Below are 26,888 nucleotides of genomic sequence, written 5' to 3' on the forward strand. Positions count from 1 at the left end.
CATTCTTTAGATTTGACCTTTACATTATAGGCTGTTTGTAACGGAAATTTGTGCAATGTTAAAATTTCACATCTATTTAAGTTCAATTGTAAATCAGATGCTTTCGACAGACTCTCGGGCTAAAGGAATTTTATTTTTAAGAAATAAAGTTATATCATCTGCCAATGGACTGATTATTACTTGTCTGTCAAACACTGATCCATTTAGATCAATGTTTTTGATCTAAAACCATTTCTGCCTCTGTTATAAACAGCAGTGGGGAGCTGCTGCACCCTTTGGCCTAGAGAGCCAACATTTTAGCTGTATCTATGAATCTATTGTCAAACCAAAGCACTTCAAAGATTTATTTATTTTTTTTTATTTTTTTTCTATCTCCTTTCTTCCTTTTCTCCCCCCCACCTCTTGTTCTTGCCCCTTCCTTGTTGCCTGTCAGACTTGGCATGAATAACTAAATAAAAAGATAAATAAATAAAAATAAAATTGCAAACATTAACAAGAAGAGCCTATAGGAAACATATAGAGCTGTTCTTGTCAAAGCAAATATGTTTGGTACATCAGTGCATTCGGATCATCATTCCGATTGTGAAAGATGCCAGACATGACAGGCTAAAAAAAAAAAAAAAAAAAAAAAAAAAAAAAAGATTTCAGAATGAAAGGATGTTCAGCCGAGTCGGATCTTTGTTAAATAAAAGGAGCTCGTTTTCCTCCATCACCTGTTCTGAACTGTTCGACCGTGTCTCTGATAATGAAATACCTTCATTCAGTCCAGCAGTGGAGAATCATTTTTAATCAATCTTTAGCACCGTTACTGCTCTCCAGTGATCTAAAATCCTTTGATCTTCAGCAGGTTTGGGGATCAAAGTGATTGATCCATGTTTCACAGCTGATATTCTGCTTACACTCCTCTGAGGCCTTAAATACTGCATTTCAGGAACTGATAGAAGTTACCTGTGAGCCCACCTGATTCATTTAAAGCCACATCCAGTTCCTTAGTTTTCATTTAGGATTCAGCTTCTTAAAGGTTTCTTTAAATGCTCATAAAGATTTCATCAGTGTGGGGAATAATCTTCATTTGACCAAAAAAGCTGTCAGATTAAAATACGGGTAAAATAAAAACACTTCTTTGTTTATCTCTTTAAATCAGGCACTGGGATTAACAGGAAGTTTTGGCTCTCTTTGGTACTAACTCTGAGACACGAACTGTAACGGGCTTAAATTAGTTAAATAAATTGTTTACATTTAAGTAAAAATTCCATGCATCTCAGCTTCTTAAAGATTTCTCTGGGAATGTGGAACCAAAGATTATCAGAATTTAGGAGGGATTTTAACCAGTTCATTTTTAGAGTCCCGTCCATAAAATCAAAGTCTATGGCCTGTAGGCCTCCCTCCTTATATTCTTTGATTAACAGTACTCTTTTAATGTAGTGGACTTTCCTTCTCCAGATATAATCAAAGTTAACCTGATTGATCTTTTTAAGATGCATCTTGAAGTGTTTTCCATTGTGGGTAAGAAAATTCTACCCAAGAGGCTAATATCCCGTGATAACCAAGAGTTGAGTCTAGACCGGCAGTTATCTATTCTTTTCCATATATTCATATTTTCTCTTTCAGCAGAATCACTGGATATATGAGTTCTTAAGTATTTCACTGTTGACTTCATGGGTATACCAAATGCCTCTGTTAAATGAGTTGGATGGATAGACATCAACTCGCACTTATTCAGACTGAGTTTTAAGCCTGAAGCTTTAGAGAATATATCAACTAATTTCAATATCTTTGGGACTTCTATTATATGTTTCATAAAAATCGCTGTATCATCAGCGAGCTGGCTAATAATTACTGGCATCCCAATGACATCCAGTGGAGCAACATTCGAGTTTTTAATAAAAATTGAGAGCATTTCCACAGCTATTATAAAAAGAGGTGACATCGGACAGCCGTGTTTCACCCCTCCTTTAACAGAGAATCGAGGTGAAGTTCGGCCTGGTAGGAAATTGAACTATTTGTATCTTTGTAGAGAGAATCTTTAATTTGACAAACTTTAGAGCCAAAGCATAAAAGTTTTAAACAATGAAAAATAACCTGATGCTCAATTGAGTCAAAGGCTTTGTAGAAGTCGAGGAATAAAATTACACCATCATCCTTTATTAAATGGTTGTAATCTAACAGGTCAAGTACTAAGCGTATATTATTATGAATAGATCTATTCTACATAAAGCCTGATTGAGAATCACTGATAATTTTGTGCAAATTTATTTTGAGCCTGTTTGTATAAATGAGGGCTAAAATGTTATAATCCGTGTTCAATAAGGTAATTGGTCTGAGGTTATCCAAAACTTTAGGGTCTTTAGCGGGTTTAGGGATCAGAGAAATCACACCTTGTTTCATAGTTGGAGGGAAAACCATATTCTCTGTGGTTTCTTTGACCATATAGAAAAGTGGTTCTCTTAAAAGTACTTATAAAAGTTTTATTAAAAATTAGATGTGAGACCATCACAACCAGGGGATTTGTTTAAAGATAGATATTCTACAGCTTTATCTAATTCATTAATTGTAATATCAGCATCACATAGTTTTGCAAAGTCATCATCAGTGCGGTTATGACCAGCTTATGTATATGACTGAAGAAGGCCAAACAATTTTCATTAGAGAAAGATGAGGAATAAAGTTGATTGTAAAAGCCGAGAACTTCCTTAGTGACCCTTCCTTAGCAGCATCAGGAGCTTTTTTCCCATCTTCTATCCATCTTGCTCGAGATCTAACACAGGCCCCTTCAGCTTTTTTAATATAGATTTCTGCTTATCTTCTTCAGAGGGTGTCATCTTACTACAATGAGTGTTTATTTCTTTGATTATCCCACCTTCCTCTGATTTGCTGTTCTTGCTAAGAATTTTCCCAAATTAAATAATTAAATTAAACTCTTGTATTTTAAATTTTAAGAATTCCCATTTGGTGGAATAAGACATTATAGTGTTATCAGATGTTACATTTACAATAATAGATTTAATACCTTCTTCAAATTCTTGAGATTTTAATAACCTGGAGTTAAATTTCCAGTATCCTTTGTTGTTGTTAGAGAGTTTTACAGTTATCTTGATTACTGCGCGATCTGTGAGAGGCGCTGCTGACATACAACAATCTGAAACAAGGCCTGTCATAGAGACACGTATTAACCAAAAATCTATTCTAGATTTGGTTACACTATTTGACTTGAACCAAGAGTATTGCTTACTGTTAGGATCATTGTGGCGCCAAGGATCTAGCAAGTTATGAGATCCGCAAAAGTCCGAAAGAACAGGATTAATGGTACTGGACAGAGACCTGGGAGGGTGCCTATCCAGACCTTCATCATAGACCATATTATAGTCTCCTCCCATAACAACATATGCAGAGGGGTAGGAAAGCTTAAGACTTTCAATATTTCCAGATATATCTAGCAATAAATTTTTATTTTGGCCTGAAGCATTAAATCCGTATATGTTGACTAGGATACAATAATGCTCATCCAGTTTCAAAACACAGATAAGCCAATGACCATTCATACTACATGTAGATTAAGTGGTTACAACATTACCAGGAGAATTACAGAACAGAATAGCTAGGCCGTCTGATTTCCCAGAGCTGTGATCAAAGAGGATTTTATCTCCTCACCGGTTTATCCAAAATTTTTCATCTTCTGGTTTAGAATGAGTTTCTTGCAAGAAAAAAAAAATGAAATTAGCTTCCTCGCCCTTGCAAAACAAATATATAGACTTTCTTTTGGTGATGTCTCTTAAGCCCCTGACATTAAGTGAAATACAACAAGACAAACATTTATAACATAGAAAACTAGAAATCACTAATGGAAATCCTAATAACTAACCAGCAAGAGCAACAAAATAGTGTAAAAAAAAAACTCATGAAAGAAGAAAAAAAAACAAGAAAAGAAATGGAGGTGCGTCCCCTTAAAGTCAAAATTAGAGATTTTAACAATCCAAACTGTTTGAAAAAAAAATTTGCCAAAAAGAATCAAGTGTCTATTTGAATTAGCCATTAGTCATCTCTTACGTGTCCTCTAGGTGATTCTTTTTCCATTGATGTATCCATCTCCTCCTCTGTAGTAGGCTCGCTTGCCCTCCGATCTTGCCTGCTGGATCTTTGGCCAGACACTAGCACGTGCCTCCATTTTTACTTAGATGTGATTTCTCAATCCAGAGACTCCCTATTAAATTATCTCTTTTTCCCAGCAGGTTCTTTTGTACTGGAAACTTCACTATAATCATAATTACACCCCCCACAATACACTGATTTGGAATAACAGATATGTTACTGTCAGAGGCAAATTGCTGTGCAACAAGGAATGGCTAGATAAAGGCATTTGGTCACCAGTGCCCAGACAATTCTGGGTGCATAATGATTCTCCCTTAAATATAATAATCTCTGTAATGCTAAAACATACAGAACTATAACTAAAGCAATCCCTGATGCTGTTTGGAGTTTGATTAGAGGATTGTTAACAGTACCGGTCTCTCCTCAGCTTCCACTAATACTGATTGGAAAGTGCGACTTTACTGAAATTTCAATCCAAAACAAAATAATTAGAAACGTATTCTGTTACACCTTACATCCTACTCAGTCCTATAAGAATTCAGTCTCTCAAATATTTTCAAAAAACGCAATTTACACTTTAAGAACTAAACATTTAAAATTCCCTGTGACTCCAAAGGCAAAAGAAATTCATTTTAAGATTCTGAATGGAATTTATCCGTCCAATGACTTTCTGCACCAGCGATTTGGCTTTGAAACGAACTGTATTCTACTATATTCTGTGACAATGACATTGAATCTACTGATCATCTGTTTGTGCATTGTATGTTCTCTGAAGCCTTGTGCTTTGACATTTACGACTGGCTGTTTCCTAAAGTACCTCGGTTGCAAAAGTTCTGTCAAAAGGACACAATTTATGGTTTAATTATGGACAGTGAAAAAGATGACTTTTTAGTAAACACCATTTTGGTTCTAGAGAAAGGATATTTACATAACTCTAAGTTACCCCTAATTTTTATGTTTTCTTTAATGGCTTCCTATTGTATATAAAAGCCCTTAAAAAGATGAAAAATAAAAAAGCTAAAATGCTATCTGATATTATTGAAGAATACAAATTACAAGAAAAGCCCTGACATTAACGTTTGTTTTTGTTTGTTGTTGTTTTTTGTTTGGTTTGGTTTGTTCTGTTTATTGTTGTTGTTCCATTACACCAGTGCCTTAATTGTGTAATTATCAGTATCACTTCACGCGCCTTAATGTTTGTACAAATTGTAAATAATTGTGTATAAAGTTTTTTTTAAAAATTGTTTACATTATTTTGCGCATGCGCACCAGTCATGTTGGCCCAGAGGCGGAGCTAACTGCGCGGTCCCGGAGCGGTCGGTGGCGAGAGATGGCGACCTCCGTGCTGCTAGAGCGGTGCGTTTGAAACCTTCCCGGTTCCACTGGCGTGTTTCCCGGCAGAGAGAGCGGGCCAGAGTGCACTGATAGTCCGGGCCGAGGGGCGTGTGACCGCGGCCCGCTGTCAGCACCATCATGGCGCACTGGAGCACGTTCGAGAAGGAGACGGAGAGGGAGACGAAGCGGCTGGTCGGCCAGCTCAGCGGGATCCGCGACGAGGAGGACCCGAACTTCCAGCTGGCTCTCAAGTTCGCCTGGTCCAACTTTAAGTGAGTCGGCCGCTTTTGACGGGTGTGTGGGGGCTGCTGCTGCTGCTGCTGCTGCTGCCGCCGTGGGCCGTGGCGCTGACGTGTTCTCCTTGGTCTGCAGGTTTCACCGGTACCTGGACGTGGACGGTCACCGGGTGGAGCGGAGCGTCCGCGGGTGGGTGTCTCTTTGCTGTTCTGTGTCATCATAAACTTTAAACGTGCAGAAACGTTTAGCAGCGGGCCGGTCTGCACCGAACCTTTCCACGTCAAACACCTGAAGGCACAGTGGGGACACATTTTTCTTCGTCCTCACCTGTTCTTCGCCGCAAGACCTGTGGTGTACCTGTCCGTGCAGCTGTCTCCTGTCAGGGACACGCCTCCACCTTCACCTACAGTCTTTTTCTTCTTTCAGCTGCTCGCCTGCCTCCATGTCACCCTCTCCCAGCATCCTCCTCCGTCACTCCAACCCTCTGCATGTCCTGCATCCACGAACCTCCTCTGAGGTCTTTCTCTTTTCCTGCACACACACCTGAACCATCTCAGCCTCTCTACCTTTGTCTGAGCCCCTGATGTCCCGCCTCCTTCTCCGTGGTAACACAGGGCCTAATAGTCTGCTGTGTTTTCCAGAATCTACGAAAAGCTCATGGTGCACTCAGACCTGCAGAAAGCAGAAAGCTGGATGAGACTGACTGAAGAATTCCTGAACTCACCTTTACCAAACACAGATGGAAAAAAGGTACGGCACAGGAAATGATGCGGTTTTACTCAGTCAGCTGAATGCTTGCACCCACAGTGCTGACTGCTTAAACATTATTCGTATTCCTTTGATGTACAGTCAGCTGCCGTTTCTGTTATGATGGCAAAATAAAGGAGGTAGGAGAGGAAACGCATCATAGTGTGAATCTTGTAAACGGCGAGAGACGAGGGAGGTTATATTCAGAGGTGATTGTGAAAAGTTAAAGGCACTAAATGTAAACATTAAACCAATAATCTGATCAGTCTTTGAGCTGAAGGTTGAGGTGCATCTCTCAGGTCCTGTGTCAGATCTTTGCTGGATTTGTTCCTGTTTCTTCAGGACGGGACTTTCAGATCCTGTTCATCTGTAGATAATCTTTAGGCCTCACACTTCTTTTGTCCTCCATGTGTCCACTTTATTTCTTTCTTCTTTTTTTAATGAAACTCTGCACACCGTGCTGAGAGATGCTGAGTTTTCAGCTAGCAGGTCTTTCGAGGCAAAATATAAAGAAATGAGGGGTGGCACAAGACTTTTGCACAGTCCTGTGGTAAAGGAAGGAGATTTAGGTTACTGAGGTTTGACAAACATCACACTGTAGCATCACGGCGACGGCTGCAGAAGTATTTCAGTAAAACGTGTTTTCCTTGTTTGGGCAGACTGATGCTCACTACAGCGTCCTGTCGCTGCTGCTCTGCTTATCGGGATCGCCCTCGAACACCGACTTCACCGAGAGACCCAGACTGAAGGAGGCCGGTGAGCTGCTGCTGTGACTGAAATGTCTCACTGACGACAGTGACAGAGTTACTTCATCATTTATCAAATCTGTGACAGATTAAAATGTTCTCGTGTCATTCGTTCTGGTTTTCAGTCATTTTTATAGAGAATGGAGTTAAAAACAGAAACTATCCAAACAAAATGATATTTTTTAGATCCTCATCTGTTAGTTAACCTTTTTAACTGAAGATATGTGTTAGTGAATTATGTATTACAGATGCTAGAATCATTGTAACACCAAAATCTAGATGAACTTTGACCAGCGGCAAATTCCAGTGATGTCCTCACCGTCGGCCTGTTTGTGTTACTTCATGTTTGTTTCAGACTAAATCTGAGCAAAACTCTCTTTAACTTGTATCTGCAGAACCAGAGGACAAGTTTAACTGGGCTAAATATCTGATGGAGGGTGAGGACGTAAACATCGGGCCGTACCCAGATACACCTGTGAGTGACCAAAGCGAACCTTTATCAGTGTCGGTGATGTTTTTCTGCATTGCTGCGAGTCTCTGTGCGAACATCAGGTGGGACTTTTCCACAGGTTTTAGGACTATTGTAGGTGAATATGCACTGTGGGGAATTACATTCCAAATATGAGCTCATTTTGAATGTTTCCCGCTGTGCACCATCCCCTCTGCTTTAACAACAGTCCATAAACATCTGGGAACTGAGGAGAGCAGCTGCTGGAGTTTGGGAGAGCAATGTTGTCCCGTTCTGTCTGATAGAGGATTCTAGCTGCTCAGCAGTCCCCGGTCTGCTTTGTCCTGTTTTTGTGTTCATGATGCTCCAGATGTTCTCAGCTGGTCAAAGGTCTCAACTGCAGGCCGGCCGGTTCAGGACCCGGACTGTGCTGTGCTGCTGGAGTAGGTGCAATAAGCGGTTTAGCATCTGAAATATGAAGGCCTTCCCTGAAGAAGACAGCATTTGCATGGGAGCACATGCTGATTTAAAACCTGTATATACACAGATCGTGGCTCCTGTTAGTGGGTGGGAGATATCAGGGAGCAGGTGAACATTTTATCCTCAAAGTTGATGTTAGAAGCAGGAAAAATCGACAGCATGAGGATTTGAGCCAAACTGTGATGGCTAGGCGACTGGGTCAGAGCATCTGCAAAACTGCAGCTCCTGTGGGGGTGTTCCCAGCCTGCAGGGGTCAGTATCTATCAAAGGTGGTCCAAGGAAGGAACAGCAGTGAACCAGCGATGGGGTCACGGGCAGCAGAGGCTCACTGATGCACGTGGGGAGTGACGGCTGGTCCGATCTTACAGTCGAGCTTTTGCAGCTCAAAGTGCCGAAAATGTTACTGCTGGTGCTGATAGGAAGGAGTCAGAACACACAGTCCATCACAGTTTGTTGTGTTTGGGGCACAGACCAGTCAGGGTGCCCATGCTGACCCCTGTGACCCCTTTCTGTGCTCTATGATGAATCAAATATTGGTTTATGAGATTTGCAGATCATTGCATTCTGTTTGAGCACGGTACCTACAGATGCAGTTCATAAAAGCTGTGCCCATCGCTGTTTCCTGTTTTGTAGGAGTGGTCTGAGGAGGAGAGCGACGACGATGACAGTCAGCAGCCAATCAGCAGAGAGGACTCTGGGATCCAGTTGGACAGAACACCTCAGGAGGACCAGGACAACCCCAGCAAGACAGTTCCAGTCACCTGGACAGGTGCAGACCGGTCACGTAACAAAATAACACGAGGCTGTTACAGGATAATGAGACGGGACCAAAATAAAAAGCTGGAATATTTCAGCTTGTGGGTCTTAATCTGCTCCAGATGTTCTGTCGTTCTAAAGCACACTGGGAAAAACACATGAAATATTTTCATTGGTGTAAAAATCCTGAATGTTTAACCCACTTTGCAGTAATGCTACCATCATTCTGGGTTGATGTACTCAGGTTTCGTGCTCACAGACTGGAGATTGGGCTGCTGTAACAAGGGAGACAGAGTCTCCACAGCTTTCCTGATAAGGATGGAGGGATGGAGATGATATCCAGTACGTCTCTCCTCACGCATTCGATGCTTTCGATCACAGAATCAGAGATGCTGCGTGTTACAAGTAACAACTAAACGCTGTGCTGACGGTCCTCGGATAGAGAGTGAAAACACTAAGAAACGTGAAAGAGGAAATATCAGAGGTTCTCCCGCTCTGAAAGTGGACCTAAGGTCACGACCCTGAGTACACAGGAAGTGATAACCTTCCCGTTCGCTCAGCTCAGCTGTCTGTTTAGGGCTGATGCTCAGACACAGAGACGAGCATGCAGCCAAACAGCCGCCAGCAGGTGTGCTGAGCCAGCATGACGCAGCGAGTAGAGGATCCTACAAGGGCAGCGGATGCTGATTCCTGAATGAGCAACTTTGTTGGTACCATAAAAGTTTGACCTCTGACAGCTGAGAGCTGCAGCTCTTTATGAGCGCTGTCCCTTTTGGTCGACGTAGAGTCGCCAAACGAGGGAGTAACGTCCGCTTTGTTTCCTCTTCAGTCACAAGCTGCACAGAAAACATTGCATCCTTCTGATGTAACTACCCAGACTGCACTGCAGCGTTAACAACTGCAGGAGGCGTCTTAGTTTATAAAGACTAGGACGTGTTTTTTGGATGTTATTTGAAAGTCATTTTCCTGTGTTCCTTCCCAGTGGGGGAGCCTGACGCTCGGGCCTGGCTGGAACAGCATGTGGTGACCCCGTACTGGGTGCCTCATGCGCCTCGTTTTCCTCACAGCCTGCATTTACACTCCAACTTACTCAATGTTTGGTAAGCCCATCTTCACTTTTTGTTAAAAATTCATTTACAGTGTATAAAATTCATTTCATATAATGACTTTCAGAGGAATAAAAAAGTTCTAACTGCAGGTAAGAATATTAAAGAACCAATTTGCAAAAGAGCCAGCCGAGGGGGTTCAGGCATCTGCCCAGGACACCTGCTAGGTGAGGTGTTCTGGGCATGTCCCACCAGGGGGACGCCCTGGGTCAGACACCGAAGAGATAAAATCTCTCATCTGGCCTGGGAACAGCTCGGTGGTCCCCTGGAAGAGCTGAAGGAGGAGGCTGGGAGATGGAGGTCTGGGTGTTGATGGATGGAAGCTGCAGTTAGAGGAGGAAAAACTGTTTGAAGTGTTTTGAGAATAAAGTTAAATTTATTGTAAGAAAAGCTTGAGGACAGAGTCATAATTTCATTCATGTGTTTGACCTTTTACTTTGGCGTGTTTGTTTGTTGAAGCGGTTTAAAGTCTGGAGGTGCTGATGGGCTGTTTCTATCCTCTCAGGGATCAGCACTTGTATAACACGGATCCGCTGTATCTGCCAGAAGAAAAGGCCTTTGTCACAGAGACTCAAGTAATACGAGAAACATTGTGGTAAGAGAGCGTGCTGCTCATCTCCTGTTTCCCGATCCTGGAGGACACCAAACATTTGGATCATTTTTAGAGAAGATCACGGGCTCATTGACCTGTAATGTTGAGCTGTATGAGTTTCTTCTTGCAGGCTTCTGTCTGGGGTTAAGAAACACTTCATATTCCAGCACCACGATGGAAAAGTGTCAGTAAGAAATAACGTGGTGGTAACTCATCTGACCAGCGTAAGTCCAGATCTCAAAGACGTTAATAACCGTGTGCTGCTGGCTGTGGTGAAACATTCTTTTCTTCTGTGCTCCAGAACTGCCTGCGCTCTGTGCTCGAGCATATCGCCGTCTACGGTCAGTCTGTTTTCAGGCTGCAGAGGTTCATCGACGAGGTGACGGGTTACAGCTCGGAGCCGTGCCCGCCTGGCTCCGGGGCCTCCTACAGCTCCAAGAAGGGCTCCGACCCTCCCTTCAGGACCTACCAGGCCTTTGTGTGGGCGCTCAACAAGTACTTCACAGGCTTCAAAGAGGAGCTGACCACAATTGAGAGAGAGCTCATACGCAATGGCAAGTCCAAGTTTGTTTTACTGAGACTTCCTGATGAATACTGTTCTCTGCATTCAGTTCAGTTCAATTTTATTTATATAGCACCAGATCAATACAGAGAAAACCCAACAATCAGACAACCCCCTATGAGCAAGCACTTGGTGACAGTGGGATAGGTCGTCCAGTGTTTGATTCCTGATATTTGTCATCATTTTAATGAGTTGTGTCTTTTTGCAGATGAGACGGTGACTCTGTCTGCGGTTTTGGAGCGACTCAGCCCTCACCTGGCTAAGCTCAAAGTGCTGCACAGAGTCTTCTGCACGGGCATCGCTGAAGTCCCGCCTGCCACCCCGAACGTGGTGCGGGCATCTCACCTGCTCAACACCCTCTACAAGGCGATCATCGAGTATGACAGCGTCGGCGAAGCATCGGAGCACGCGGTGAGCGCTCGCCTCAGGAACATTACCACGACGTGGATTTTATGGAAGGAAGCAAATGTGTATGCGCTCTCTCTCTTCACCAGGTGGCGCTGTTATTTTCTCTGTGGACGGAGACGGTCCGACCATATTTAGAGATCGTGGATGAATGGATCGTTCACGGACATCTGTTTGATCCCGCCAAAGAATTCATTATCCAAAGGTGCGCTGCAGAGATTGTTCAGCTGAAATTGTGTTTGTAATGTAACATTAGCAGCATTTTATTGGCTGAGCGTCTTCCTTCTGTTGCCCAGAAACAAAGACGTGCCAGTGAATCACAGGGACTTCTGGTACGCCACCTACACGCTGTACAGTGTGTCGGAGACGGTGGAGAACGAGGAGAAGCTGAACGACGCGGCCAGCGGGAGCTCCGGAGGGGATCAGGGCTCCAGCAGCAGGCAGCTCACCATGGTGTCCTTCCTCAAACCTGTCCTCAAGCAGATCATCATGGCCGGGAAGTCCATGCAGCTGCTCAAAAATCTGGACTGCAAGGAGGACGAGAAATCAGAGAGGTCTTCCAGAGGTCGGTGTTTGCCTGCGCGAGTGCTGCTTTTCTCCATCTGTGCCTGTTTGCATTGTTCCAATTAATGAAGGCATGGCACTGGTCAGGTTTACGATTCTGCTGGGTAAATATTTGACCTTATTGACCTGCAGTGGATGTTTCCGTACAGATGCAGAGAGGAAGAGTTTGTACACGCTGTTTCTGGAGTCGGTGCAGTCGCGCCTCTGCAGCCAAGAGGAGTCTCCGTCAGACGCAGTGACGGAGCAGCAGGCCACCAGGAGGAGTCTGATAAAGATGCAGTCCATCATGGCACAACACCTGGAGATCGATGACGTCCATGATCCGCTGCTGGCCATCAACTTTGCCAGGTAACACCAGAGTTCTTCTACAAACAAGTCTTTTGCCACTTGAGGAGTTATGTTGGCAGAGGCTCAGGGCAAATGGTAAATGGTAAATGGACTAGTTCTTATATAGCGCTTTTCTACTCAATCAGAGCACTCAAAGCGCTTATACAACCTGTTTTGCATTCACCCATGCACTCCCATTCATACAAGCACTTCCATCATTAATTAAGCTAAGTGCTTTTTTATTTAACTAGCATTCACACACATTCATACTCCGACAGAACGGTCGGAGAGCAACTTAGGGTTAAGTATCTTGCCCAAGGATACATTGGCATGTAGCCTGGAGTAGCCAGGATTCGAACCGCTGACCTTCCGATCAGTAGGTGACCTGCTCTACCTACTGAGCTACAGCCACCCCTATAAGACCGAAATAAGACCGTGTGCAAAACTGCACGTGCAGAATCACCCAATTTAAAAACAACTCCAGACCACAAATAATAAAAACAGAGTTTTGGCGCAAATCCAAACAGTTTGAGTCTGAGTGAGCTCTGTCCTGGCCTCCTCTTCCTCAGGCTGTACTTGGAGCAGAGTGACTTCCAGGAGTGTTTCTCTGGAGGGGATTTCAGCGTGGACCGCTCGTCTCAGTCTGTCACCTGCCAGACGTTCGAGCTCACGCTGCGTTCCTGCCTCTACCCGCACATCGAGAGGAGGTACATCGAATGCTGCGGAAACCTGATGAAGACTCTGAAGAAGGACTACAAGTAAGCGTTGCTCTTCGGTGTCCTGTTTCGTATTTTTGTTACGAGGGAATGGAAAGCATTTGAACTCTGTGACGTCTCCGCAGGCTGCTGGAATACCTCCAAGCTATGAGGAACTACTTCCTGCTGGAAGCTGGAGACACCATGTACGACTTTTACACGGCCATCTTTGAGAAGGTGCAGGAGAAGGAGAGCTGGCAGCAGCCATCTTTTCTGAACGTGCAGCTGCAGGAGGCGGTCGGACAGCGCTACCCGGAGGATAGCAGCAGGTACTGCACACCTTTGTTGAGCTGTATTATTAAAACTCTGACGGTTACTTATTCCTGTCAGTATTTCCTCAATCACTTCTTGTTATACAGGTTGTCTGTGTTTTTGGAGCCCATTGACCCTTCCAGGAAAAAACACCCTGTGAATAACCTGGAAGTCCTCACCCTGAGTTACAAGGTGACGCTGTGATTGCGTGGCTTTGATTATTGTTGGTGCTTTTTTGAAACCGTCACGCTGACGTTTCCGGGTTGTTGTTTGCGCAGGTCCCCTGGCCCGTCGACATCGTGATCAGCTCCGAGTGTCAGAAGATCTACAACCAAGTGTTCCTCCTCCTGCTGCAGATCAAATGGGCCAAGTACAGTTTGGACACTCTTCGATTCAGCGGTACGAGCTTCAGTTATAGATAAAAATATAGTTTTGAATCATGTTGTTCCAATTGTTTGTTCAGAAAAGAGATTTGAAGACGTTACCTGGAGCTCCGGGAAACTGACCGGAACTTTTCTCACATTTTCAGGCATTTTATAGACCAGAGAAATTAATTAAGACTGGGTTAGTAATTTGACAAGTGTAATAAATATTTGTTTTCTCATAGATTTTACAGACATCACTAAGAAGCTGGAGGGCGCTGTGGCCGAGGAAGTGAAGGTCAAAGAGCCCATAAACCAGCAGATCCACAGAATGTGTCTGCTGAGGGTTAAACTGATGCACTTCGTCAACAGTCTTCACAACTACATCATGACGAGGGTGAGAGGAGCCGCCAAGCTGACCTCTTACAAACAGGAAGTGGCACCAGTGACATCACTCAGGGCCCCACTTCATTCAGGCAGCCCAGCACGTCATTTAACCCGCGAGTGTTGTGATTGTGCCACTGCAAGCACAAAGCTCACAGGATCATTATTTTTATTCCTGACATGATTACTCAGAGCATGAAACAGCTGCACAGAAACTTCTGCACAGCAACACTCGAAACCAACACTCACATGAACTCTGATGATTACCTGACAGTTACCTGTCCTCTCTTGTTCCCAGCAAAACGTTTCATGGACTGAGACTTGCAGATGTTTAAAAGTCTGCAGATTATAAATCCACCGATTCTGATATTCTTTAAATTACCCAGAACATAAATGAACATCTTTAAAAAGTTCCTGTGGCATAAAAAAACAATCTCAAGTCTAACGTCTCTGATTTGAGGCTCAGCGGGAAAGAAAAGGTGAAAACCATCAGACTGATGCAAACTCTGAACCTTAATGTGCTTCGTGTGTCTGCAGATTCTTCACAGCACCGGACTCGAGTTTCAGCACCAAGTACAGGAAGCGAAGGACTTGGATCAGCTCATCAAGATCCATTACCGATACCTGGCCACGATCCACGACCGCTGCCTGCTGAGGGAGAAGGTGAGCAGCAGGCGGCGCTTCATCCAAGATGGTGCCATCAAACCCTGTTTTAGTTTTAGAAAACTAGTAACCTATTAGGAAGCCCCCCCCCTTGTTTTAGTATGCACAAGATTAAATACATTCAACCATCCGTTTGTAAACGTGATGATGAGCCTGAGATGTTCCGTTTCATCGTCGTCTGTTTTCCTGCATTCAGCATAACGACCTGCTGCTGGATTGCGGTGTCAGCACAGCTCTCCGGGCTCCGCCGAGCAAATCTTTGTCTGTAAACTGACACTAATTCAGAGATCCGAGGGCGTGATCTGTTCTCAAGGACAGCGATTCATCCCGTTTATGGAAACCTTCTGCCTCCCTTTGCAGTTTGTGTGCTCTGAAATGTCCTGTGGGCTGACTTTAGTGGACCGTGTGTTTGAAATCCCCGACTTCAGCTCTGATGGAGTGATTTCAGTGGTGTATCCACCGGGTCACAGTGGAGGGGCAGATTGATATGCTTCATGTCCTCCTGTGGTTCCTGCTCAGACTCACGTGTTTCTGACTGTTGTGTTTTCTCAGGTCAGTTTTGTGAAGGAGGCGATAATGAAGGTTCTCAATCTCGTCCTCATCTTCTCGGATCGATGGCAAGCTGGATTTGGAGCCTGGAAGTAAGAGCTCGTAATGACCTCAGCTGTATTTAGTGGTTGTAATGTGACACTAAGGGTGCACACTGTGTGTTTGTGCTGCAGTTACAGAGATGATGCACACGGTCTGCTGCAGGCACCGTCCGTTCCAGCTAAATGTTGTTTTTGTTCCCATTTCAGGATCGAGTCCATCGATAAAATGGAGTCGGATTTCAAAAACTGTCACATGTTCCTCGTGACTATCCTCAATAAGGCGGTGTGTCGGGGCTCCTTCCCTCACTGTGAGTGACTCTTCTGGCTCACTTCATACATGCAGTGATTCTGTGTGGAGGTACGAAGGTGCAAAACACATTTCAGACGGCATTTCACTTTGAGATCAGTCGGTGCCTTCTGCCTGAGCCGGTTTAACGGAGCCGAGCTAAGTGCTGCCTCCGTGCTGTGAATACTGTGAGGATTTCCAGTCGTAACCTCGTAAGTGCATGAGATATCGAGATGACCTTTTGCCATTCTCTCACCTGTTCTGAGCAGCCACCTATCCCACACGCTGATACGAGCCCTGAAGGTTTACCCACAATGCACTTTGCGAGTGATCAGATCAAACATCCAGGTAGCGACGCTGGTTTGTGCAGCTCTGCGTCACAGACGTCAGACTGATGGATCAGCGCACCGATGCTGCAGCTGCTCACAGAAACCTGACATAGTGTTTCGACTGTGACTCGCGGATATCTCCTGCATTTATGAGGTTATGAGGGCTCACATGTTGCTCAGATATGCTGCGTTGGCGTCCATCTCACTCCCATCTTAGAGACTCGGGAGTAGGCCTGCAGTCTGGGAGCGCTTGGGATCAGTTTATCCTGCAAGGTCATTTCAGGATTTAACAAGGAGAGAAAAATGAATCAGAAATTTGATCCCTGTCCTCGCAGTGAAATGTCTGTCTGGCACCTCGGGGCCACCGTAGATTTGTGGTTAACTGCGTGTTGTTTTTACCCTGGGAACAGTGAGGAGGAATGATGAAGTGATGAACTGTGTTTCTTGTGCTCGTGCAGTGGAGTCTCTGGCCCTGTCTCTGATGGCAGGATTCGAGCAGTGCTGAGGAGCCGTGGACTGAAGCCGTCTGCCAGAGATGGACTCGGGCTGGCCTGCAGCTTCTCAACAAACATCAGCTTCTGTATTTAAAAAATGTGAATTTTTGTATTTTTTATGAATTTGATGTCAGTAATGTGTGTGTGTGTATAAGGCAGAATAACTGTCACATGATGATGTAGATCAATGCTGTCATTCAATTTACATTTAGAATTGCTTGATCATATTTAATATTAGCATTGATGGTGCAGTGAGCTGATTAAACTAACAGGTAAACGTGTGACCTGAGGAGGTCCTTGAAGGTCGTGGGGGGTGCTGCACTTCTCTGTGGAGTCAGACTGGGTTTAAATAAATGTCTCCCTCTGGGTGCATCTGCCAGGATGTACCAGAGACTTTATAAAATGCCTGTTTTGATATTCACTGCATGGCAATGTGACCTGATTTGGAACATTAAAAAGACGCCTCGTTATTTATCCTGTATGATGAGTTTATTTGTGTCAGATTAAAACAAGCACTGCTTCTTTTTTGTTTCTGCTTTCATGAATTTTAAGCCCGGGGGGGCACAGGTCAAGAGGAATGCGGCGGGTAGCACAACATATTTAGCAAATCGAATATGCAGACCAACACTGATAGAAAAGCCCTCCAACATCTTATTTTTAATTACACAACTTTGTTTATGATGCAGTTTAATATTTTTTGGACCATCTATAAGTGCTGCATCCAGCATGTAGTCATGAATATAGGTCAATATCCCACTTAATTATGTAATTATGATTAAGTTAGTATTCAAAAATTTGATTTAATACTTGTATGAATCTATAAATACACATGTACAGGATGAGTCTGTGTTATATTAAGCTTTTTTCCGCTGCATTTTTAGTCAGTTTAATTTTGATTTCTGCTTATTGAGCTCTTTGATTGTGTTAAGCTTTTTACAAAGCATTTTATTTAGATTTTGACTTCAGAGCTCATATTTTATCTGATTCAGCTCTTTTAATTAGATTCCAGGCTAAATGAGCATCTTCTAAATTAGTTTGATGCCATTCCCTCTCCAGCTTAAGCTGTGAGTTATACCAGGGAATCAGGCACTTTTTAAATTAAAAAAAATATTTACATGATGTGCAGTGATAATAACAATAATGTTAATCATAACTAACATAATACTGGAGATGGCACAGGGTGATGCTCATCGGGAGTACCATGGTGTGTCAGAGAGGGGGTGGTGTCTTTATTGGCCAGGTCAGCAGCACTTTATTAAGTTCTTTATTCAATAAATTATTCTTTTATCTTTTATGATGCTGTATATGGTGTACAGGTTATTATCTAGACATTTCGGATTGTCCCCAGACCCTGGGAAGGCGGCCTGTTCCAGCTTGTAGTGTTCCTCCAGCCCCGCAGATGGCGCGACCTCGCCTGGGTGACGTCTGAGAGGCTCCCAGGAAACAGCAGTAGAAGAGAAGGTGGCGCTGGGCGCTGATTGGCTGCTGAGAGGGGCGTGCGGCGGACCGCGGACATGGCGGCGGTGACCAGAAGCCCTTTTGTCGCGTTTCGGCGGCTGCTGGTGAGCAAACGAAGCGGTGTATTCCCCTGAGTGCAGTAAACGCTAACCTGCGGCTTGCGCGGACGGAGCGTCACCGCGACGCCACCACGCATAGCGCGTCAGCGTAGTGCACTGATAGGTTAGCTGATGCTAATGCTAGCAGAATTAAAACAGCTGCTAGCATGCTCCAGCTAAGCGCTAACAGCTGTGATTGCTTCCGGGTCAGAAGGCCTGCTCAGTGAGGCTTCAGCATCCACCTGAGCGGACTCACCTTAATGAGGACAGGTGTTTATGTCAGGAGCATGCGCAAACTTCTGAGTGTGAAATCTACAGTTACCTGTCCTGCTCACCTGTACCCTACTTTGAAACCAGAATTAATGCTCACTGCCTGTAACGGCCGCGCTTTGAAATAACATCGTGATATTTCGAGTTAACCTGCGATAAAAACACGCAGAGCAGTGTTTTAGACCTGAAGGTCATTCGCCATCGTCCTCCTGCACTGAACGCACAGTACCTGACTCAGGGCGTGACTCAGCGTCACATACAGTGACGTAAGCACACAGGTGGTCTCGGTGGTGTTTGCCCTAGAAGTGTGAAGCAGAGCAGCAGTAATTGAAGTAAATGACCCCTGAACTCGTCAGCAGCTGCTCAGTGCTGTAGGGCTGCGTCCACTCCTACATGGGGATTATCGTGCAAGTCGTCTGCACATAAACATGTTGTTTACCGTGTTAGAGTTGTGCCCAGCACTTCCTGGTTCAGGTTATATTGACACCTTGTTTTTTGCATTTTCATGTTAACCGTTTTAAAAATTCCCATGTAGGCATGAATGTAGCCTAAAATGGAAAAATATTCCCTATTTGGGGTGTCAGGTCGAGCTCCTCCTCCTGATCTCCAAAGAGCTGAATCAGGAGGAGGAGGAGCAGGTCTGATGTCAGAACGTGCTTTTCTCTGAAAGCTGACAGAGTTGTGAGCTTGTCTTTTATTTTTTGAGTTTCAAAGTGTTGATGTTCAGAACCTGAAGTGCGACGCAAAAGGGTCCTGAATATCAGGGGGCGTGTCTTAGAAGCAACTGTGTTGTGCGACGTCTGTCGGCTGTCCAGATGATCTTTGTTGTCTGATCTCTTCCCGTCAGCAGAGTTGCCGCCAACAATTTCGGCCGCAGACCTTCAGACCTCACAGGACCGGTCAGCCAGTCGCTTTCAGATGTGACAGGAACCTCCAGATTTTCAGCTGCAGAATGCTCCATGCTGCTGTCGGTAAGTCCAGACCAGCAGGGACCTGAGTCCTTACCTCCTCTCAGCCCAAACCTTTGATGGATCATGGACATGTTCTCGAGTCAGCATCTGAAGCTCCTTTAGCAGCTTTCAGACTGGTCTTTTTCTTCCAAACTCATTCTGGGTTATCCAGGTTCAGGTTTTCAGGAGGTCAGGTAGCAGATGTTTAAATGTGCAGAGCACTCAACAGGAAATGCACCTGTTTTTATCCATCCTGGACTGGGTGCTGTTGCCAGGGAGATCTTTATTACTGTGAAAGTTTTGTTGTTTGAGGGACTCGAGGACAGGCATATCAAACATGCTGTTCACTGACCTGCATCGGCACAGTCCAATCTTTCACTCTTTCTCTGGTGATGTCAATTTTTTTTTTTGTCCTGCAGTGAATCGAGGACCCATCGTCCAGTTCAAACTGTCTGACATCGGCGAGGGAATCACAGAGGTGACCGTCAAGGAGTGGTACGTGACAAAAACAGCCCTGCAGCACCCATTTTTATCATGTTAAAAATGTGGGATTATTTTGTTTTTAAGCCAGACAAACCTGAAACCTCAGCTTCTAAATGAGCAAACAGGTGAGGATTACCTCTGAAACCATCAGGATGTAGCACCTGTAACCTGTGATGAGAGGAAAAAACTACCAACATGCAAGGTTTGAGGAGACCACTGCAGCTTCTCACAGCCACAGAAATTACTCCCACTACCCCAGACCGCAAAAATGACCCAACACCATAGGCCTCAGAACCTACCCAGACACCAAAGATTCACACCATGCTAAAAGAACGGAAACTATTCTGGGAGATCTAGTTACCCTTCAAATAGTCAAACCCACATGAACTTCTCACAAGCAATAAACTCTTTTAGACCACAGATCCTAGCTAAGTACAGAAATGAAGTAGAAAATTACCCTAGAGTGCAAATGGCCCACTAAAGACTGACAAGACTTCACAAATCCATCAAACCTACCTAAATATGATCAGTCCGTCTTTATTAATTGACTACATACCACAGGCCTTTCAGGTGGCAGTAATTAAACCTCTACTTAAATCAGTCAGGGGGTGGCTGTAGCTCAGTAGGTAGAGCAGGTCACCTACTGATCGGAAGGTCAGCGGTTCGAATCCTGGCTACTCCGGGCTACATGCCAATGTATCCTTGGGCAAGATACTTAACCCCAAGTTGCTCTCCGACCGTTCTGTCGGAGTATGAATGTGAGTGAATGTTAGGTAATTAAAAGCACTTAGCTTCATAAAAATGGAAGTGCTTGTATGAATGGGAGTGCATGGGTGAATGCAAACAGGTTGTATAAGCGCTTTGAGTGCTCTGACTGAGTAGAAAAGCGCTATATAAGAACTAGTCCATTTACCATTTACTTAAATCACTGACCCAGCTGTCTAATTATAGGCCAATCTCCAACCTTCCTTTTCTCTCAAAGATTCTTGAAAGAGTAGTTGTAAAACAGCTAACTGATCATCTGCAGAGGAACGGTTTATTTGAAGAGTTTCAGTCAGGTTTCAGAATTCATCACAGTACAGAAACAGCATTAGTGAAGGTTACCAATGATCTTCTTACAGCCTCTGACAGTGGACTCATCTCTGTACTTGTCCTGTTGGACCTCAGTGCAGCTTTGATACTGTTGATCATAACATTTTATTACAGAGATTAGAGCTTGCTATAGGTATTAAAGGTACTGCACTGCAGTGGTTTGAATCATATTTATCTCATAGACTCCAATTTGTTCATGTAAATGGGGAGTCTTCTTCACACACTAAGGTTAATTATGGAGTTCCACAGGGTTCTGTGCTAGGACCAATTTTATTTACATTATACATGCTTCCCTTAGGCAGTATTATTAGAAAGCATTGTATACATTTTCATTGCTATGTAGATGATACCCAGCTTTATCTATTACCAGATACTTACTCTGGATGGCATTACTTTGGCCTCCAGTAACACTGTGCGAGATTATTTTTGACCAGGATATGTCCTTCAATGCACAAATTAAACAAATATGTAGGACCGCTTTTTTGAATTGTGCAATATTTCTAAAATTAGAAACATCCTGCCTTAGAGTGATGCTAAAAAGCTAATTCATGCATTTATTACTTCTAGACTATTGTAATTCATTGTTCATTATTATCAGGTGACCCTGAACCCTCCCTTAGTTATGCTGTTATTGGACTAGGCTGCTGGGGGCTTCCCATGATGCACTGGGTGTTTTGTCTTCAATCACCTCTTGGTGAGACTCGCTCTGCGGGAGGTTTCTTCCTGTTAAAAGGAAGTTTTTCTTCCCACAAGTGCTTACTCATAGGGGGTCCTTTTGATTGTGGGGTCTTTACCTTACAATATAAAGCACCTTGAGGTGTTTGTTGTGATTTGGAGTTATATGAATAAAATGAAAGTTGAATTTAAATGAATTTCTCTGACAGGTATGTGAAGGAGGGCGATAAAGTTTCTCAGTTTGACAGCATCTGTGAGGTTCAAAGCGACAAGGCATCAGTCACCATCACTAGCCGCTACGACGGGGTCATCAAAAAACTCTACTATGATACAGACACCACAGCCATTGTAGGGAAACCATTGGTGGATATCGAGACAGAGTCCAGTTCAGGTGAGACATCAACATCCGGTCACCTGTCCCCCTCTCCAAGTCCACGACTGAGAATCTTACTCCTGTTATCATTCAGAGGTGATCCAGGAGGAGGACGTGGTGGAGACGCCCGCCATGGCTCGAGAAGAACACACCCACCAGGAGATCAAAGGTCACAAGACCCAGGCCACGCCTGCAGTCAGACGCCTCGCCATGGAGAATAATGTAAGTCTGTTTCCTGTCTGTCCACTCTGGGCTATCCCAGTCCATTCCCAGTTGTTGGTGTGACACTCTGTCTTCAGATAAAGCTTAGTGAGGTGGTGGGGACGGGCAAAGATGGGCGGATCCTGAAAGAGGACATCCTGAACTTCCTGGCAAAGCAGACGGGAGCCATATTGCCTCCGACCCCATTCCAGGAGATCCAGACTCCACCCCAGGCACCCGCTGCTGCTGTTCCTGTTGCTGCTGCCGCCGGGCCTGTGAGGACTAAGGTAGCTGTGAAACCTCCACCTACTACACCGAAACCTGTCTTCACGGGCAAGGATGTCACAGAGCCCCTCAAAGGTCAGAGGTCACTGTTACACCTGAACATGATGCTGTGGTGTGGGCCCTGTTTGCTCTAGGCTTCATGTATCATCTCCCCTCTCTGTGCACACTCTGATTCGTTCGCCAGGTTTCCAGAAAGTGATGGTGAAGACGATGACGGCGGCGCTGAAGATTCCTCACTTCGGTTACTGTGACGAGGTCGATCTGAGCCGTCTGGTGGCTCTGAGATCAGAACTCAAGCCCATTGCTGACAGTCGCGGTGTCAAACTGAGCTACATGCCCTTCTTCATCAAGGTCAGATGTTAGAGGCGGAGCAGACAAGCTGCTGATTGGTCAGATATTTGTTGCTGATGTTAATAGTGTGCTCTAATTGGCTCAGGCTGCTTCCCTTGGTCTCCTCCACTTCCCGATTCTTAATGCTTCAGTCGACGAAGGTTGCCAGAACATCACCTACAAGGTAAGCACACTCTCAGAACCAGCTTCGGTTCCCCCCAGCTGCTCTGTGATGTTGATGATGCTCACGACAGCCCTTCTTGCGATTTAGGCGTCTCATAACATCGGCCTGGCGATGGACACCGGTCAGGGTCTGCTGGTTCCTAATGTGAAGAACGTTCAGTTTCTCAGCGTGTTCGAGATCGCTCAGGAGTTAAACCGCCTGCAGACACTCGGAGCTTCAGGTCAGCTGGGCACCGCCGACCTGACAGGGGGGACCTTCACGCTGTCCAACATCGGATCGGTGAGTCCAACAACGACACAAAAATAACACAACAGCACCGAGAGAAGCTGCGCTGACCTGACCCTGCTCTCTGTGTTTGAACCAGATCGGAGGGACGTACGCCAAACCGGTGATCCTCCCTCCAGAGGTCGCCATCGGAGCGCTGGGAAAGATCCAGGTGAGTTCCTGTCAGACTGTTCAAAACACGCAGGGTGTGGGTGTGGGTTTCTCTGCGTCCTTTCTTGGTGTTTCCTTTAGTTTTTGTTCAGTATGAAAGCAAGCCAAAAACAGAAGATGACAAAAGCTTTAATGCAGCAGGAATATCAGCGATCACATTAGAAATAAAAACCGAGGCAGCTCAGATTATCTCAGTGTGAAGTAATGAAAGAAGCTCAGAGGCTGATTTATTGTAAACGCTTTAAATTGTTTTCCAGTGATTACAAACAGGTTTAACTTTAAAATATCTTCATTTATGAATGAAAAACTTTACTAGAAAGAAGAAATATTAATCAAAAAGTTGAACAAAATTCCAGATTTAATTTCCTGCAATATAATTGAGAGCAGGTGTTTTTTTTTTCTGCACGTCAGTAACAGTAATAATCTGAATCTCAGAAATCCCAGTCCAATAAATCTCATTCAAGATTTGAAAGTTTTCCTCTTTTACTTTAGGCTGTGAGATTTACCTCCTTCAAACATTAGAAAATAGTCTTTCAGTAACAAAACGCATGGTAACACTGCCATCTGCTGCTGTGGAGGTGTAATAGCTCAGGTGTGAGGTAGGTTTCACACAGCAGCAGCAAAGGTTTACAGTAACCCAGGCTGCTGGGTGACAAAACAAACAGCGCCCATCCTGACTTCCTGTCTGTTTGTTCAGGTGCTGCCGCGGTTTGATGTTGGCGGTCAGGTGGTCCCAGCTCACATCATGAAGGTCAGCTGGTCGGCAGATCACCGCATCATTGACGGCGCCACCATGTGTCGCTTCTCCAACCTGTGGAGGGAGTACCTGGAGAACCCAGCCAGCATGGTGCTGGACCTCAAATAAACAGTTTCCCATCAGCCCCCGGGGAAGACGAGACGCCGCACTGACAGACCTTCGCTGCTCCCCCTCCTCCCTCCGCCTTCAGTTCCTCTTTCAGTTTGAGGCCTTCATGTCCACTCGCTGTCATTTCCTTGTTGCCTTTGAGCAAGGTGCTGGGAGGAGAGGGGGAGGGGTTGACCTGTCAGAGCCCACGCGCACACACACGCGCGCGCACACACACACACACACACACACACACAGAGTGATAATAGGTTAATGGTTTGATGGAGTCTCCCTTCCATCTGAGGTTCACGTCTGAGCAGGAAACATCAGCGAAGAGAAAAATGTCCCCACGGAGTCGGTTTAGTGTCAGTGTTCCTGTTCTGGAGCTCCTGCAGACTGAAGTGTAGGAAAATCATCATGAGAAAACAAACCGAGACGGACTTTAAACGCTGCAGCGTTTTAACGTGTCAAAATCACAGACTGTATGTAAAAGATGGACGTAGCCATCGTGCTGTCACCCACTGTTTGTGACGCCTCAAGCAGAGTGTTTAGATGGTCGCCATCCTGGTGTTTTTGACGTCAGACATGATGAGCGAGGAGTGCTGAATGTTCATACTGTAATGACATATCGATCACAGGAAGCCCCACCCTGAATCCTCTCCTGCTTCCTGTTCCTTGGTGACTCTCAAATGAACATCGTGTTTTCTTCACTAAGACCTGAAACCTGAGACTGAAACCATAAACTCACCAGGAAAGAGTTAGAGCTCAGAGTTATGTTCTCTTTAATGTCCTGCTGGACATTAGAGAGAATGCAGGTTTAACTCCATGTCCATCTGTTATATACAGTCAGAAGGTCCAGAGCAGCCTCTGTCAGACCTCCAGGTGAGATGTTTCAGTCTGACATAAGCTGGAAGCCGAGATGTGCTCCTGTAGTTACACTGTGAACGTCTCAGATCATTTTCAGTCTGAAACTCAATCAGCAGGTAGTTTTGGGCACAGACTGATGCCTGCAGCTCCTGACACATCAGGTCCTTCACTGTCACTGTACAATAACAACGGGCATGCAGTGAAGCTCAGACAGCTGCAGGTTCGGATCTGTTGATGGCTTTTCAGCTTCGTGTGTGACCATCTGAACTTCCTTCAACTACGCCAACTTTAACTCAGACTGCTTCTTGTTCTCCCACATGAAACCCGACCTGCTGGGTTCAGTTTAACCCTGCAGAGATGGACGCACAGACGGACGGCGTTAGAGCCGTCTGTACGTCCGTCTGCACGGTTCAGCTGAAACCCGTATGTCTGTACGTGGACCGAGGAGGAGAACCAGCGGGAGGAGTTTGATGGCTTGTAGCTGGACTAAAACTCTAAAATCCTCTCTGAGCATTAAATTCTCCACGTGCGCACTTTGAAGTCATGTGACCAAAGGAAATGCAGCTGTGGAGCGGATCGCGCTCGTATTGATTGGCTCTGTGAAACTCCTCCTCACTGATCTCCTTGATCCAGGTTTGTCCACACTGAGAGCTGTCAGTAAACCAGATATCGAAGCGTGACGGGTTTTCTCTGCTGCTGAACGACGAGCAGCACGCTCGCATCATCGTGACGATTTTTGACTAAAGCTCATGTTTTTGGTTTTTCTGCTCGCGATCTGTTTACATTTGTTTCTAAAATCCTCATTAATAATCTCGCAGGTTCAGCTCCCTGCCCGTGAGCATTCGCTGCAGCCGTCTGTTTAACGTGGCCTCAGCAACCTGCTGACTGACACACAGGAATCCAAGTTATTGACAGATGAATCGATGATGCAGATTTGAGCTGCCGGCCTGTAATTGGGGAGTCTGTGTCATGTGACCAACATTTTTGGGTGTTTTTGCAGTGAGGATGGAGGTTTGTTTCCTCTCTGAGTTTGGATGAATACGAGCCCGGGCTGACCTCTTTAACCTAGTGAAACTGACAAAGATGAAGATGCTGCTATGGAGGTCTTCCTATCGATCAGAACTCTCTCCGTTAATTTAGCTCCTGTCGTATTTATTAGTGACTGTTACTCCAAACCTTTCTGACAGTCTGCAGTGGCCCCTCCCACAAACACTAACAGCAATTTGTTGTATTCTGTTCAATTAAAAAAGTCTGAAGCAGAAACTGAAAAGTTGATTCTGAAGGTCGTGCGATCGTCCCGTAGATTAACCAGCACGCGCAGAAAGCTGGTCTCAGATAAACCACCGTAAACCCCACAACCCTGAGCTGCTTTCATCTCCAGATGTTCAGTCCTGATGTGGAGCCGCAGGGCTTTCAGTCGGTCCTCCTGGCTGTTCTGGCTGTCCCGGTGGCTGCTGGGTAAAGAGCACACTGCGTTACCTGTTAGTGTCACGTGTCTTTTTTCCTGTTTTGTGTCGTTAGCTTTAGCGACAGATGAAATGTCAAAGTGTACAAAGTGTTTTGTATGTTTGGGAGTTGGTCGGGTTTAAAATGTGTGAAACTGAATAAAATCTGAATGAAGCTGAACACACTGATTCCATCATGAGTCTCTTTGTGTGTGTGTGTGTGTGTGTGTGTGTGTGTGTGAGAGATGCTGACGACTTTGCTAAGCTTAAATGGCTGCAGGTGTAATTTAGGCACCAATGAAAAGGTCAGTAGTTTGAGTTCCAGGGTGCTGAAGTACCGTTGGGCAGGGTCCTGACCTGCTGCATCTATGGGAGGGTGAGGGAGCTGA

The 26,888-nt window shown here is 44.9% G+C and overlaps 2 protein-coding genes across 3 annotated transcripts; both read left to right on the forward strand.

The window, feature by feature from the left end:
* Nucleotides 1–5,384: 5,384 nt before the first annotated feature.
* Nucleotides 5,385–16,983, forward strand: tubgcp5 (tubulin gamma complex component 5). Its single transcript, XM_030728194.1, has 23 exons — nucleotides 5,385–5,696; nucleotides 5,797–5,850; nucleotides 6,303–6,411; nucleotides 7,068–7,164; nucleotides 7,550–7,629; nucleotides 8,716–8,851; nucleotides 9,821–9,938; nucleotides 10,450–10,539; nucleotides 10,667–10,760; nucleotides 10,838–11,090; nucleotides 11,307–11,509; nucleotides 11,593–11,708; nucleotides 11,800–12,068; nucleotides 12,217–12,415; nucleotides 12,964–13,152; nucleotides 13,236–13,418; nucleotides 13,509–13,593; nucleotides 13,680–13,800; nucleotides 14,009–14,160; nucleotides 14,685–14,810; nucleotides 15,363–15,451; nucleotides 15,608–15,708; nucleotides 16,474–16,983. The coding sequence occupies exons 1-23, from the start codon at nucleotides 5,563–5,565 to the stop codon at nucleotides 16,518–16,520; spliced, it is 3,045 nt and encodes a 1,014-aa protein (XP_030584054.1). The 5' UTR covers nucleotides 5,385–5,562; the 3' UTR covers nucleotides 16,521–16,983.
* Nucleotides 16,984–17,960: 977 nt separating this feature from the next.
* Nucleotides 17,961–26,680, forward strand: dbt (dihydrolipoamide branched chain transacylase E2). Of its 2 annotated transcripts, none has more exons than XM_030727069.1 (11): nucleotides 17,961–18,071; nucleotides 19,186–19,306; nucleotides 19,705–19,780; nucleotides 21,745–21,926; nucleotides 22,003–22,130; nucleotides 22,208–22,469; nucleotides 22,579–22,745; nucleotides 22,831–22,908; nucleotides 22,996–23,187; nucleotides 23,273–23,344; nucleotides 24,041–26,680. In XM_030727069.1, exons 1-11 carry the CDS (start codon nucleotides 18,024–18,026, stop codon nucleotides 24,206–24,208), a joined length of 1,494 nt encoding a protein of 497 aa, XP_030582929.1. In that variant the 5' UTR covers nucleotides 17,961–18,023; the 3' UTR covers nucleotides 24,209–26,680. The 2 variants fall into 2 exon arrangements, with proteins under 2 accessions (XP_030582929.1, XP_030582928.1); XM_030727068.1 differs by having other exon boundaries at nucleotides 18,004–18,071; nucleotides 19,183–19,306.
* The last annotated feature ends 208 nt before the right edge of the window (nucleotides 26,681–26,888 follow it).

This window comes from Archocentrus centrarchus, chromosome 4, assembly GCF_007364275.1.
Source record: "Archocentrus centrarchus isolate MPI-CPG fArcCen1 chromosome 4, fArcCen1, whole genome shotgun sequence".
NCBI lineage: Eukaryota > Metazoa > Chordata > Actinopteri > Cichliformes > Cichlidae > Archocentrus > Archocentrus centrarchus.